At 44.2% G+C, this 16,273-nt stretch overlaps 1 protein-coding gene across 1 annotated transcript in view; it reads left to right on the top strand.

Moving 5' to 3' along the window:
* Positions 1-16,273, top strand: part of ETV6 (ETS variant transcription factor 6) — a 243,749-nt gene that overhangs the window by 182,813 nt on the left and 44,663 nt on the right. The window contains exon 3 of the mRNA XM_007469341.1: positions 13,733-13,897. Coding sequence (XP_007469403.1) covers positions 13,733-13,897 — 165 coding nt within the window. The remainder of the gene's footprint in view (positions 1-13,732; positions 13,898-16,273) is intronic.

Here is a 16,273-nt window from a genome sequence, read left to right as displayed (position 1 = left end):
CCTCAGAGGATGCAGTAATCGTAGGGACTCTCCATCCTGAGAAAAGGCAGCCTGCTTTTTAGTTTCCTTGGAATAAAGAGAATCCGGGAGGGAAGGGACCAAGCGCAGCTGAACCACACATGGGAGAGTCCCTGCCCGTCCAGAATGAGAATGAGTTCTGCTCTTGTTACACTTTGCAGAGGACTGTTCTGCAGACTGACAAGCACAGGAGATGATCCTGTGCGGTTTAAAAGAGCAAAAGGGGACAGAAAGGATGCTTATTCCCGTTTATACGGACATCCATAGTAGATCGTGTGTGTTCTGTGGATCGTGCAAATCCAACAAGATCTTTAGATTCTCTGTACCCCATCCATTTCTACGGAGGATTAAAAAACCTTCTTGCACCAGCTTTCCACAACCAGTTTCCATTTGCTTGCTAAATCTATTTGAGGAACATTTCAACTCTCTTCATATCTATTTTTCCTACATACTTATTTCTTCTTAAAATTGGGCTTTTTTGTGTGCATAAATATCAGTAAAGTTGAAAATAAAAACGTATCTCTCTGCCCTGCAGTTTGAGAAATTCTGCCCTTAATTGCCTCCTTCCTTTAGAAATTCGTCTTTCAAGGGTCTCTCGCTAGGTCAGCCCAGTTGCCTCACATTCATAAATTAATTTGCAGCGATTAACCTTCACCAGTATGAATGAAAACTTGCAATATGTTAGCAATGAGTTCTAAAATACCTGAAGAGGGGACATTTTGTATTTAAGGTCAGATGTGTGCCTTTCACAAGGAAATGACACCCAAGTTGGCTTTCATCATTTCATTGCCCATGCCACCCCTCCCCCCACCAATTTCAGAGTGAGAGGAGGGCAGCCTAGCCTGCCTCTCTCGGCTGTTCTCCCCAAAATATCAGAAGAGATGTGTGTGCCTTCTCTCCTCAAACCTAATTGGGTTTTTGCATTATGTCCCTAGACCATCTCATCAGACCTACTTGCATGCACGAGGCTAAAATCAGTTCTAAACTGATCCTCTAAGCGCCCATAGATAAGCTAGTTCACCGACTTGGAAATGGCAGGCGAACGTTGGTGTGCGTGGGTCTGTGCATTTCCAAAGAGGGCCGGTAGCTCTCACTGAATTCTCGAAGGGGTCCGTTACCTCCTGAACTTAAGAAGTGCTGCTCTCAACTGCCCTGTTCTCCTTTATCAGGACACCATCACCACCATCTCTCCTTTCAATGTAACTTTAGGTGAAATATTGATATTTTGTTCATTGTGAATATTTGCATTTATTTTGATTTTAAAATAATGCATTAAGCTATCACTATTTTTTGTGATTCCTGAGTTTTCTGGCACTAGCTTAAATTTTACATCCGAAGTGAGTGCCTCACTTGCCTTACCCTAATCCCAGACCTGAGTGAGCTCTTAACCCAGCCTTCCTTCCTCCGACCTCTCGCCTGCTTCCCAGCCTGCATGCACATGGATAATGCCAGCCCCCCCGCCCCCTTAAAGCCCTGTGCTGGGCTCGTAGCTCCTGCTAGACCCTTCACATGGCTCCCAAGAACGCTTGCTGCAGCTTCTGAGGCTCCAGTGAGCTGCAGAAGGTATTTCAGTCTCCTGAAGACGTGTGCCAAAATACAACGAATCTGCCCTGCCCAACCCCCCAAAATGTACTGAGCACTTCCCGTGTACCAGGCATGGTGCAGAATCTTTATTTGGGTTATCTCACTCCATATTTAAATTTGCCCTAGGAGGTAAGTACTATTCTTGGCCGCATTTGGGGAAGCTGAGGTTCAGAGATGTAACAGAACCAGTGTTTGAACTCAGGACTGTTTGACTCCAAAACCCAGGTTTTTATCTAAAATATTCCACGCCTCTCTCCACATTGGGCTTGCTGCCCAAAGGCAGAAATGAGGAGGAATGGTCTAACTCATGTTTGTGAGAATGAGTAGGAGGCATTGGGCCAGTTTTGCTGTCAACAGGTTTGCTGATAAAAACCCCTTTGTGGCTAAAACTGAGTGAAAGCCAGAAAAATCCACAAAATGAAGTTTGTAAGGAAAAATTTTTTTCCAGGGAACAGAATAGGACTTTGGATCTAAACATGAATGTGTAGTATTCCTGCGCTTGGGGTTTTAGCTGAAAAGACACCAGAATAACCTTCTAACCTCCACTTGGAAACTGAGTGCTGAGATACAGAGTAACCTTGAGGACAAAAAATAGGAAATGTTTTGGAACGTCCCCTAGTGACAGAATTTGTGTGCTGAGAGCAGTCTTGAGCAAATAACACATCCAGAGTTAGAGGCAGACCCAGAGGAACGGGAATGCCGGAGCTTGTCAGAATCTACCCAGGACTGCGGTGTGGGCCGGGGGCACTCAGCCTGTGGGAAAGGGTTAGGAGTCAGAAAAGACCCCTGGGAAGTGCTCTGGGAAGCAGCAGCTTAACAGGCTCTGATGATACTTTGTTTTACTTTGGAGCATTTATTTATCCTAAGAAACCCTTCCCACTGCACCCCCTTTGCAGAGGCCAGAAAGGGCTCGGCCTTCCGGATCTGCAGCTAAACCAGACCTGCAACTCAACCTGCCACAGTTGAGTTATGATTTATTATTCCTAATTCTTTTGCATTTTTACAGTGCCTTTTATGGTGCATTAAAGTGCAAGGGGCTTTTATATCCTTTATTCCGTTTGACCCAGAGGAAGTTCACTGGACATATACAGACGGCCAGGAGCTGGAGTTCTGGTCTGAGGCCTATTGTGACCTTGGCAAAGTCCCTCAACCTCTCTGAGCTTCAGTTTCTTCTGCAAATACAGTTGTGCCAACCTTAGTTCCCTCACAGAATAGTTGCTGGGATGCCATGAATGTGGAAGTGTCACCACCAGGGTTCTTGGCCTCCTTAATAAATAGAAATTGATAAGAGACCAGACAGGAAATTCAGGCAGGGCTTTACTGGGGCCCCTGCTGCAGCAGTGGGGAGTGAGAACAAGTAACATTTTCCCTTGCGTGCTGGCTCCCTGACTGGGGGGGCTAAGCTAGTTCCTTATATGGGGTGAGGGTAGGGGTGTGTCCAGGGGGTCCGGCCGGAGGGGTGGCCTAGATCGTTTGCCCACCCCTTCGTGGTGTTGAGTGCAGGGGGCGTGCACAGTGCCCCGCTTTTGCTCCCGACACCTTGCTTTTGCTCCCGGCTCCTCAGAAGTGGCAGTTGGGCTTTCTGGTCTTTTTGTATCTTACTGTCCAAAATTTACCCCAACTGCACATGCATGCAGTTATTTTTAGTCTCTTATAGTTTCTTTGTATTTTGTTGCTCGGTGAGATGTTTCTCCAGGTGCAAGCGCTGCAGCAGTGGGTCCCAGGTCCCAACCTGTCTGAGAAGCATCTGGTAATGGCAGTGAACTGCACAGATCAGAAGTGTCCCACCTGGTGAGAATGTTGGTAGGAGAGGGTGGCAGTGACAGGCTGCAGAGCTCGCCCAAGGTGGGGTACTAGCATTGGGGTTCTTTGGCCAAACAGTCTGGCATTACCAGGGGACCGTCGTGTGCCAAGCATGATGTGAGAATCGCTGAAATCGCCTTTAGCTACACACATGCACGTTTTAACTCTTAACACATGTGCCTACCAGTTATCAGTTTGATCTCCCAGAAGGGAGAAGCAGCAATGAGGGGCACTGCTAATTTGGACACATGTATGACAAATGAGGAGGAATTGGCTGGCAAAGTAGAAATGATGGAAATTTCGGTGAGAATGAAAACATCATCTTGGAATTGGGTAGGGAATTGAAAGGCATGAGCAGATGTGTTTTCTTGACTTGAAGAAGGGAAAATGACTTAAATTGAGGGGAAAACTACCTATGGGCCCATGATCTGAAAGGGGCTAGAAACCAAGTCTAGAGAATCAGGCTGCTCCTGAAAATGAAATTCTGACATATCAACTGCACAGGGCATGAGAAGGGAGGAAGACAACTAAAGAATCGGACGAGGCTGATGAGGGGACCTTCTCTGATGATCTCAATTTTTAAATAGATCCTTTGAAATATGAAAGTAACACATGCTTAATAGAGAGAATTGGGAAATAAAAAATGAAAAGGGGATAGTAAACATCACCTGTAACTCAGTTGAGTGACAGTTGCTGTTAATATTTTTATGTTGCATTATAATATTTTTCTATAAGTTGTTTGAGATTATATATGCACACATGCTATTTTGTGATTTTCCCTATGAATAGATACTCTTTATAAATATTATGTTATTGGCTGCATAATTTTCTACCAGAGATGCTGTTTACAGTTTACTTAACTATTTCCTTATTGATGTTCCCAGTTTTTCATTATTAAAAATAACACTGCAATGAACATCTTTGTGCAAGAACGATTTCTCTGTGTCGTAAATTATTTTCTTAAGATAGATTCTCAGAAGTTAACATTTACAGGGCTCTTAAACTATCACCAAGTTATTTACTAGAAAGATCATGCCAATTTATCTTACCACTGTTTTCTGTGTGCCCGTCTGATGAGCTCAGATTTTTAAAAAGATGTATGTAGTGGATGAAAGAACAAGTTACTGAAAATGACATTTTTTATAAAACAAATGAAATTTTGTCATTTACAACAGCGTGATGTACCTGGAGGGCCTTATGCTAAGTGAAACAAGTCAGACAGAGAAAGACAAACACTGTATGATCACTTATATTAAACTATCACCAAGTTATTTACTAGAAAGATCATGCCAATTTATCTTACCACTGTTTTCTGTGTGCCCGTCTGATGAGCTCAGATTTTTAAAAAGATGTATGTAGTGGATGAAAGAACAAGTTACTGAAAATGACATTTTTTATAAAACAAATGAAATTTTGTCATTTACAACAGCGTGATGTACCTGGAGGGCCTTATGCTAAGTGAAACAAGTCAGACAGAGAAAGACAAACACTGTATGATATCACTTATATGTGGAATCTAAAAAATACAACAAACTAGTGAATATAATAAAAAAGAAGCAGACTCACAGATATAGAGAGCAAACCAGTGGTTGCCAGTGGGGAGAGGGGAGCGGGGAGGAGAAATATAAGGGTATGGGAAGAAGGGATACAAACTACTATGTGTAAAATAAATAAGCTACAAGGATATATTGTACAGCACAAGGAACATAGCCAATATTTTATAACAACTGTAAGTGGAGTATAATCTTTAAAAATTGTGGATTACTATATACTATAACGGATATAATATTATACATCAACTGTACCCCAACAACAAAACAATTTAACATATAAAGGAGACATTTTTAGATCCAGAATGTTAAAACTGAGTGAGCTAAAAACTATGGGAGATGCTTTAGAAAACTGTGTTTGGAGGGGCAGTAAAAGAATAAGCACGGTATCAGCATGCAGATTTGGGTTGGGTGGCAAACAGAAAACAAAACTGGGCAACTTCTCTCTTTCTTCCCTCTCTTCCATCAAGGAGGGTAATTGTCAGACCGAAATAGGTAGTACAAACTGACCTGAGGGAATTGAAGCCCAAGATGGGTGAATTGATTGTAAAAGTGAATCTAAGTTGTTCTAAATAAATTCAAGGCTCTTGGCCCAGACAGATGACATCCCAGAATAAAGAACTTACAAGGGTGAAAGGCCACTGACAGTGATCCCTAAGCATTGTGGGAAATGGAAGAGGCACTAAAAGAAAGAATATGAGCCATTGTTTACCTGACACTCAGAGCAGAAAAAGGAAAAAAGGCAGTATGTACAGACTAAAAACAGCGAACCTGTTATAACTTTCAGATGAAACTCAGGAGAGATCTTCAAACATATATGTTATAAGCACTTAGGAAAAAGTTATCCCTTAGGAACCAACCACCTGCCCCTTCTCTTCATCGTCTTCAATAAGGTTGCTCTAACTTTTGTAGTTATTGTATTTCTGGACATCAAGAAAGCATTTTATTTGAATTTCAGGTGGTTCCATTTATGGCTGAACTGGAAAGATGTAGTCCAAATATCAGAGTATTTACATGCGTTGATAATTGAACACCTGTACCCAAACGGAGCCAATAACTGGATCAGTCTCCATCTGAAAGAAGGTGGCTAGTGTGTCACCAGGGTGCTCTCATGTCAGCCCTCACCTAATGAGCACTCTGTCAGTAACCTGTTGAGGTGACAGATGCTAATCAAAGCCACAGATGACGTGAAGCTACAAAGTATTGATGATACTAGAGATGGGTCCAAATCTGGAGGGACTGCTGCAGGCTGGAATGATGATGGAAGATAGCAAGATGAAATCTAATACTGACTAATACACATTCTCACAGTTGGGTTCCAAACAGCAGCCGTATATGTGCAGGGTAGGGAGATTATAAAAATGTTAATGGTAAATAACTATTAAGTGCCTTTGCTCTATGCCAAATACTGTCCTTTGTATTGTATATCATCATCATTTGTATCATCTTACTCTATCCTAGCTTTATGTCATCTGCCAATTTGACAAGCATGTCATCTATGATTCAGTGGCACTTGCTTCACAAGTTGAAAGTCGTCCCCATTCTCCAGTTGAGGCAAGTGAGACACAGAGAGGTTAAGAAACTTGTCCGAGATCACACAGCTGGGAGGTAGAGTTTCCGTGCTGGTGCTCTGTGCCTACATGTTTAACCACTGTGAAAGTTCACACAGTCACTGAAACTTTTTTTTCCTCTCTCTGTCTCTCTTTTTTTAAATCCTGAATTTAACTTGATGTCCTGCCAAAACACCAAATAACCTTAGACAGAGAGGCAAGGAGTCAATAAATATGGACTTCGGGCTAGACCAACTGGGTTCAAATGTTGGCTCTTCCACTGGGTATGTGACTTTGGCTGCATCACTTAACTTCTCAGTGCTCCAGTTTTCTCCTCTGTAAATGAGGATAGTGAATGTTTCTATTGTACAGGATTGCTGTGGGGATTAAATGAGTTGCATACAGAAGGCATTTAGAACAGTGCCTTTCACACAGTAAATGCTGGTAAGTGCTTGCTGTTACAGACATCCCTGGGTATCCGCATGGGGGGATTGGTTCCAGGACCCCCTCAGATACCAAAATCCACAGATGCTCAAGTCCCTTATATGAACTCGTGTAGTATTTGCATATACCCTACCTACGCACATCCTCCCATATACTTTAAATCATCTCTAGATTACTTATAATACCTAACACACTGAAAATGCTATGTAATTTGTTGTGACTACAATGTAAACACTATGTAAATAGCTGCCAGCACACAGCAAATTCAAGTTTTGCTTTTGGGAACTTTCTGGATTTTTTTTTCTGAGTGTTTTTTGATCTGCAGTTGGTTGGATGTGGAACCTCGATACGGAGGGCAACTGGAGAATCCATGTGGTGGGGTGTTAAGAGTTGGGGCCTGGTTTTCAATCCCAGCACCACCATTTCCATTTACTGTGTGTGGCAGTTTTCTCCTCTACAAAACGAGAAGGAATAATCGTTGTAGTGAAGACTCATGTAAATGCTCAGTAACTGTTAGCTATTATGATGAACAAAAACATTGTCCAGAGATAGAAGGGTTCTAGCCCTGCTTCTGGTACTACTTTTAGCAATGGGAGCCAAATAGCATCTCCAGAGGAGGCAGGCAGGCCTGTAAGGCTCTTAAAAACGGCAGTACAGAACTTCTGTTTGGACCAATGAAGGATGTTTAATCTTAAGGCAAGATGACTAAGCAAGGAAGTGATAACCTTCCTCACTATGTCAGGGGTTACGGAACTGTTCAGTGTCATCGAATCTAGTTATGAGACACCGTGGGAGGTTGGAAAGGGTCAGGGAACCTGGGGCAGCTTGATCCTGATTCAATCTCTTAATTTTCCCAGCTTCAGCTGCCTAATGAATAAGAGGCAGTGGGAGTTGTCTTCTGTGATTCTGTCCTCTAAGCCACAGAATCTGCAGCCAGTTCCCTGTGTACACAGAACATTCAGGATAAAGGGTGTTTTTGATGAATGTTTACTATAGCAAAAGAGCTTGAATTGGGTATTACGCAAACCAGCAACATCCTCTAATGACTCTGAGCCCCTGTTTCCTCATCTGTTCAATTGAAATGAGACGACAGTGGGTTTCACAGGGCTTTTTGGAGAATTGCCTGAGGTCATACACATGAAAACACCTTCTTAAAATGTTGTTTATTATTGCCGTTCCCGGGTTATAACTTTTCCAAGAATTAGAATATAAAAAAATACTCGTAAGCACCAAACTCTATTTAAAGTAACTTATCTGTTTTCCGTGATTCAGAGGAGCCTTCAGGAAGTTACAAAATCTCAGGGTCATTGTCGTGAGCACGGAGTAGCTCTGTAGAAAAAGGGTCCCAGCTGCTTGTATTCTTTGGGTTTTAGGATTCAAGTTAAATGGGAGCGTCTTGACCATATTAAACCCAGAAGGGAAGAGAGATCACATACTCTAAGCCCCTCGTTTTACAGATGAAGCCACTGAACCAAAGAGAAACTGAGTGGCCGACCCACCATCACATGTTAATTAATGGCAGATCTGGGAATAAAATCCAGGCTCCTATCTCTCAGCATGCTTTCCGTCGTTAGTTTAAACATAACTCAAAAAGTCTGAATCAAGGCTAAGAGTGTACTGATGAATGTGGCTGCTTCTTTGAACATGGAATTGGAGAGCTATCACAAGGAAGTTTAAGGGTCTGGGTATGTCATTGAAGGGTACGGCCCCATGAACTTGACTTGACCCACTTGGGAAGAAAAGTGCGGTGGAACTCTTAGTAATTTTCTTAATCATAGCAGTTCATTTCTTCTGTGCAAAATCCTTCTCAGCTACGCTGTAAAATTAATTGGCGTTAAAAATGCAGGTCTTAGGGTGGCTTTCACAGGCTTGTTACGTGCACAGGGAATAGCATAATGTAGGTATGGAATAACGGTCTCTCTCTCTTTTCTCTTTACTGGTGATCATTAACATGTATATTCTCCAACTTTGTTGAGCTAACATTGCAAGACGTAACTGTAAAACAAGTTACATGTGATGCGTTCCTCCCTGGTCTTGCTCGTGTTCTGTTACACTAGCAACTGTCTACGCAGGATCGGCGTGTGCACAGCAAGTGCCTGTGAGCAAGTAGCTAGTGACGGTAGAGCCTTATTCCTGGATGCATTAAAAGCAGAGTCTCGCCTACACCTCCCTCTTCTTCCCACGTATAAATCTCTTTCTCCAGGGATCTACAGGGGGTTTTTTGCTCTATTTTTAGTCTGTTGATAACTTGAGAAACCTCCCAGGATCAAAGTCCCAGAGGGGCAGGATTCAATTCACTCAGTCTTTTCGGAGTCCCCAATGGATGTTGAAAATCAATCTGTATTCTGAATCTGGATGGGAAATACATGGGTCAGCAGAATGTGGTGGATAAGAGCACAGACTCGGAAACCTGGTGCCCTGGGTTCGAAATCTCAGCTCCTCTTGTTTTTTTGGTCACTGTGGTCGTATGCCTTTGGGCAAATCCCTTAAATGCACTGGGCCTTAGTTTCATCAACTGAAACCCTCTCTCATAGGTTACTGTGAGCATGCAGTCAGATGAACTGATACTTATAAAGTGTTCAAAATGGTGCTGGGTGACCATTAAGTGAATTAAATGGTCCTGATTCGATGGGAGTGACTTCTCCATCCAAAGCTGTAACACCCAGGCCTTAGGGCCCTGAGGTTTGAGGAAAGGAGGCTTCTTTTTCCTCAGTTAGAATGGCAGAGCGCTTCTACACCAGGACCTTTTTATTCTATTGAATTGAAAAGGGTACAGCAGTGGGACTTGACTTTGAACACCAAAGTTTATCAAACCTCTTTCGGCTCGGTGAATGTGTCCGCATTCTTTCTTTGGAAGAGCCGTGATTCTGATCAGTTTAACGCCTGACCTCCAGCAGGTAGCCTAGTCTGTCGGGGTCACTTTTGTAAAACTGCTAGGATTGCCATGGTGTTCCCGGGACGGACTGAGACTCGCCAGGTCCCCTTAGCCCACAAGCATTCAGTAGGTCCCTGGTGAGGGGGTTTCCACGTGATGGCTCCGCTTGCTTGGGGGGCTGGGCTGTGGGAGAAATTAATGGGAAGTGAAAAGAGAAACAGTTGTTCTTAACCGGCAGGGCTGTTTGGAGTGTGCGACTCTTCTTGTATTTAGGGAAAAGATTACTCATGCGTATTTTCTTCCATAGAATATAAAGAACCTCAAATTACTACTTGTGTACCCACCCCCTTCTCACCCGCCTCCCTCACTTCAGTGTCTTCTCTGCAGAAACTTCAGCATTTTACTCTCATTTCCCCTCCCGAGCGGGATTCGGTTCTGTATTTGCTTTGGCACTCCCTCTTCCAATAAGCTACCCCGTCCTTTTTCCTGTTTCTGACCAAGCATCTTCTGCCCTGCGGCCCTCTTGCCCCAAGGCAGTTCCTTGGGCCCCGCTTGTCTGGTCCTCACATTCGTCCCCTAAGGGCTGGCTGTGCTCTTGCCTCTAGTGTGAAGGAGAAGGGAAACGTCCCTAATAACTAATCACTCTGCTGTTCCCATTCAGAGGTGACACCATTGAGTGTAGGAAGTCAACTCTAAGGGTTTGTGTTGGTTTTTTTAACCAGTTCAAAAGTCGAGGTCTTGCTGAACCATTTTCACACACACCCCCCACACACACACCTCACGGTGATCCCAGATATGCATTTTCAAGGTCATTGGGAAGAGCTGGGATACCTCCTATCTCCAAGCACCTTTTTTTTATTAACTTTTTAAAAATGCAATTTTTTAAAATGTATTATTTATTTGGTTGCAGCAGGTCTTAGTTGTAGCAGGTGGGCTTCTTAGTTGCGGCTCACGGGCTCCTTAGTTGTGGCACGCGGCCTCCTCAGTTGCAGCATGCATGTGGGATCTAGTTCCCTGACCAGGGACCAAACCCGGACCCCCTGCACTGGGAGCATGGAGTCCCATCTACCGTACCACCAGGGAAGTCCCTAAAAATGCAATTCTTAAAGGTTACAGTTTTTACCAAATATTGCCTATATTCCCCATGTTGTACAATACATCCTTGAGCCTCTCTTACACCCAGTAGTTTGTACCTCCCACCCCCCGACCCCTATATTGCATCCCCCCACCAGTGGTAACCACTAGCTTGCTCTCTGTATCTGTGAGTCTGCTGCTTTTTTGTTATATTCACTAGTTTGTTGTATTTTTTAGATGCCACATATAAGTGATATCATTCAGTATTTGTCTTTCTCTACCTTTTCACTTAGCATAAGGGCCTCCAAGTCCATCCATGTCCCAAGGACCTTTTTTTTTTTCTTTTTTTAATGTTATTTTATTTTTGACTGTGTTGGGTCTTCGTTGCTGCGGGCAGGCTTTCTCTAGTTGCGGCGAGTGGGGGCTACTCTTCGTTGCAGTGCATGGGCTTCTCATTGCGGTGGCTTCTCTTGTTGTGGAGCACGGGCTCTAGGCACGCAGGCTTCAGTAGTTGTGGCTCGCGGGCTCAGTAGTTGTGGCTCGCGGCCTCTAGAGCGCAGGTTCAGTAGTTGTGGCTCACGGGCTTAGTTGCTCCGCGGCACATGGGATCTTCCTGAACCAGGGTTCGAACCCGTGTCCCCTGCATTGGCAGGCGGATTCTTAACCACTGCGCCACCAGGGAAGCCGAGGACCATTTTTAATAGGCATTGCTTCTTGGCCCAGTCAAGAGTCCAAAACAAAACCTTGAATTCTTTAGTGGCTGTGTTTATTCTAAAGATCATAGAGCAGTAACATACTACACGTTATTATTTTACAATGCCCCTTTCTTCACGTGAAAAAAAAAATCATAAAACTTAAAAACCAAGGAAAAAACTCTCAATGCCCATCTCTAATTATTTCAGTGCCCATAGTGCTTTACTGGTGCCCTACACAGTGGACCAGTTTCAAAGAGACTTCCCCAGAGTCCAAGGAAGCCAGCTGCCATTCTTTAAAACTAGACTTTGCAAAGAAGCCACCTGGAAGACAGAGCCAGTTGTCATGCCCAGAGGCCCTGGATCTTCTCAAGGGCATCTGAGCCATTCCATTCCCCAGTCCACCCGGGAGGAAAAGCAGCCCATCCAAATAGACCAGACAGTTCTTTGTCATACCTGACATAAGGATGAAAGGTGCTTCTTTCCAGGATCAAACTGAAGGACACTTGTCAGAGCACACACTTAGAGTCTCCTTAGCAAGCTGAAGTAACTAAATAGAGAGACTGACGCTCCTCTTAGCAAACACTGATTCTGTTGTATTTGAACTATTAATTCATACGATATTTTAGAGAATAAAGCACTCTTGAGCATCTAGCTTCTCCTAACCCCTCAGTTCTCAGACAGCTTGGTTTCAGGATTTCTTTTGATTCTTTAAAATCGTTGAAGACCCCAAAGAGCTTTGCTCATGTGGCTTATATCTATCTATATTTACCATATTGGAAATTAAAACTGAAAATTTTAAGTATTTGTTATAATATATATAAAAATATTGGTTAACTCACTGAAAAATAAGCCAAGTAAATGTTAACATAAATATATATTTATGAATATATTTTCCAAAACCAAAAAAAATTAAAGCGTGGCATTCTTTGTTTTACCTTTTTGCAAGTCTCTTTAATGTCTAGCTTCATAGAAAATGGATGGATGCTCATGTCTGCTGTCATATCACATGCTGTGTAGCCTCTAGAAAATTCCACCATATGCTCATGAAGGAATGAGAATGAAAAATGCAGAGATAACCTCTTAATACTGTTATGAAAAGAGTTTTGACTTCATAGACACCCTGAAAAGGTCTTGGGAACCCTGAAGGGTCCCTGGATCACACTTTGATAACGACTGTTCTAAACCACTTGAATGATATGTCCGAGATTTCCCACAACTGCAAAATCAAATAAAAACATAGATTCACAGTCAGGCTTCCAGACAGAGACCCAGCCCGAGCCATCCTCTCAGCTCCCTTTCACCCACTGCTGCCCTACTCAGACTTCAAGTGCCAGGAAGTTCTGACATCAGCGAGTACAGTAAACAGGCGAGAGGCCTTTTATCTTTACCTTGCCCTCTCATTCCCAGAGGCTGGCCTGATACCTTCCCAGAGGCGAGTGCGTTGCTCTTCCGGGAAGGAGTTTCAGGGAACACTTCATTATTTGGCATCTCTGGAAGGTCAAGCCCCGCTCTGGAACATTCTCACTTTGAAAGGACGCTGGGCTACAATCAGATCGGCTCTGATTTTTTTTTTTTTTTTTAACATCTTCATTGGAGTATAATTGCTTTACAGTGGTGTGTTAGTTTCTGCTGTATAACAAAGTGAATCAGTTATGCATATACATATGTTCCCGTATCTCTTCCCTCCTGCGTCTCCCTCCCTCCCACCCCAGCTCTGATTCTGAAGTCGCCTCCAAAGCACATTGACATTTGTCATGACTCTGAGCCCCCCCTCAGGTGCTTCAGGCCCACTCCACAGCTGCACCTTCAGGGCAGACCTGGAATCCGGACACCCCTGGAGCTGGAGCTGGCCAAGGAAGGACAGGGCTGTGAGACCTACGGTTCCTTAAAGACATAAAAAGGGATTTTTTTTCCCCCCATTTTGCCTCTAAATAAAAAGTTCATTTGATATCGCACTTTGCCACTCATGAAGCTTGAGTTTTACTTGGGATTCAGAGTGGAACCTAAGGGCTCTTCGGATACGGAGACTCAATTTCGTTAACCATTCGGAAATCTTTGCCCTTTATTTCAACTGTCTAACTGACAAGACCTTTCTCTCTCTCTCTCTCTTTTCTTTCTGCCTTGCTGTCTCTCCAACAGGCTTGCAGCCAATGTACTGGAGCAGAGATGACGTAGCCCAGTGGCTCAAGTGGGCTGAAAATGAGTTTTCTCTAAGGCCGATTGACAGCAGCACGTTCGAGATGAATGGTAAAGCTCTCCTGCTCCTGACCAAAGAGGACTTTCGCTACCGGTCTCCTCATTCAGGTGAGGGTCTGGGCTCCGGACACGGGCTCAGCCTGGAACGTCTGGTAGCCAGAGTTGGCCTTTGTCACCACTTAGCCTCCCGAGAGATCTCCACATCAAGACACCGTGAACGCAAGGACAGTGACCCAGCTTAGTAGAGGACAGATCCTGCTGACCTAGGCCACTTTGAGGGAAGAAGAGGAAGAATTTCCGGGTCCGGGGGAAACGTTTAAGGTTAGAAGTAACCCAGTTCGGACCTATAGACCCTAGAATTTAAGGGATCTCATTGCACCACCAGATAAGGAAGAAAATACATTCTGGCCCTCTCTCTCTGCCTCGCTTCTGATTCTGAAGACTTTTACAAGAGATGCTTGAGCGTGAGTGTAGATTGCAAACTGCTCAGTTAAAAACAAAGACAGGAAGGTTTCGCCGGCGGTCCAGTGGTTAAGACTGCACACTCCCAGTGCAGGGGACGTGGGTTTGATCCCTGGTCGGGGAACCAAGATCCCACATGCCGCATGGTGCAGCCAAAGAAAACGAAAACAAATAACAAAAGACAGCAGAGGCAGGGGAATGAGCACTGCTGAGGTAGGAGGAGTAGAAAAGGAAAGAAGAATCGAGGGAACAAGAGAGAAGGGCTGGGAAAGGTGGAGATTCTAGTAGCCCAGGCAAGTTTAGAAACAAATGCCCAGGGCTTCAAGTGATTTCCTTTACAAGTACTGAATTCTTTGAAGTAATGCATCTTGTAGCTTGTAGAACCCCTGAAAGATACAAGCAACGCATCTAACGAGAAAGATTTGTCGAAATAAGGGCTCCTGAACCCACATGGGAAGGTTTCATTCAGTAAGGAGCTTTTGTACCTGCAAAGTGTATTCCTGACGTGGGTAAGGTTTCAAATATACTTTCCAACTTCATTTCTCACACTTCATGGATATTTTGAAGTAGGGATTTGGGAACTCCATATGTCCAAGGGGAACTTTGGTCTCAGGTTTCTGCCTCTTGAGGGCAGTTATTCAAGGACTGATGGGCCCTCCCTCTGTCAAGTCTCACCGCCAGCCCCACTTTGATGCAACTTGTCTGGCAGAGACCATGTCTTGACTGAGGGCAGGGGTCCTGCAGGAGGTCTGTGCCCAGCTACGTTTACCCCGATTTACTCCTGGAGGCTGGCCGGGAGTTAATACACTAGCTAACCGCCACGAGGAAACAGCCCCATCACAGAGGGTAAGATAAGGGTGTGTATGGAACAGTATCGCCCCAGTTTTTCCCAATTGCAGCAGAACCGTTTATATGAGGAAATGATAAAGGGGAAGGTTCCCCCAGAAGTATAGTTGTTAATGGAAACTTGAAAACTTAAATTAAGGCTGAAAAACAGATCATTGCCATGGTTTCATAAGGGACACAAACCTACCCGAAACATTTGGTCTTCAATCATTGATTCTTTCTATAGCCTCAGAATAAGAAAACCGTCAAACAATGATATAAATAAATAAATAAAACTAACCTAAAAGGAACCTCAATAGTTCCTTTTAATTTAATGCAAAAACACTTCCCTTTTCTGTTCCAGTGGAAACTCAAAGATTATACTCAAAGGGGCAAAGTTACCTATCTGGAGGAAAAGAGCTCTAACCCTTTAGGGTTCCGGAGAAATTACTCATGTCAGGCAAACAGAGGAAAACATAGTGATGTGTTTTAACTTGATTTGACTTAGACCTTGGGCACGCTTTCCTCCCAGAGTCTTTGTAAATCTGCCTTCCCCCCACCATATCTCAGGTGTTCCTTTTTGTTGCTGATTTATTTTTCTCTCCGGTGACCTCTCAGCTTTCCTCGTGAAACTAGGTTCTCTCTGCTCAAAGCTGGGAGCGAAGATACACAAAACCTGTCAGTACGCCCTTGCCACTTTGTCAGGTCTTTGCCGGGTGGGCCACGTGGGAAGCTGGACAGGAGCCTGCTGTCCAGTTGGAGCCAGGATTGCACTGAACCTGAAGGCGCAGGGAGCTGGGGAAGGAGAGAGCAGAGTCGGGTGGGTCTCAAGAAAGCAGGAGTGAAGTTGGTCTGGGACGTGAAGGATGGAACTGAGTGGGTGGGTCACTGGAGCAGCATTAACTTAGTGTGTTTGGGTGGCGGTAAGGAAGCCCCCCTACGGGTGGAAGAGGCAGCATAAGGCTGGTGCGATAGTCGGGGCGTGATGCCGTAGCCACGGTTAGGAGGGGGCAGTAGAAATTCATTCCGTGAGTGTTCCCTGGGCAGCTCCACATCAGAGGACGGAAATTTGGGCTGAAGGACTTGAGAGATGATTTCCAGTTGGGTTGTCCAGTGAGGCTCAGTGGTGTGGTAGTGGAGCCACACTTTGAAAGCTTTGAAAGGTGAGCAAGAGGTAGGTAAGGAAAGGTGTTGAGG

This window comes from Lipotes vexillifer, unplaced genomic scaffold (assembly GCF_000442215.2).
Source record: "Lipotes vexillifer unplaced genomic scaffold, Lipotes_vexillifer_v1.1 scaffold395, whole genome shotgun sequence".
Classification (NCBI taxonomy): Eukaryota; Metazoa; Chordata; class Mammalia; order Artiodactyla; family Lipotidae; genus Lipotes; species Lipotes vexillifer.
Note: the sequence above shows the minus strand (reverse complement) of the source record. Positions and strands in the feature narration are given on the sequence as shown.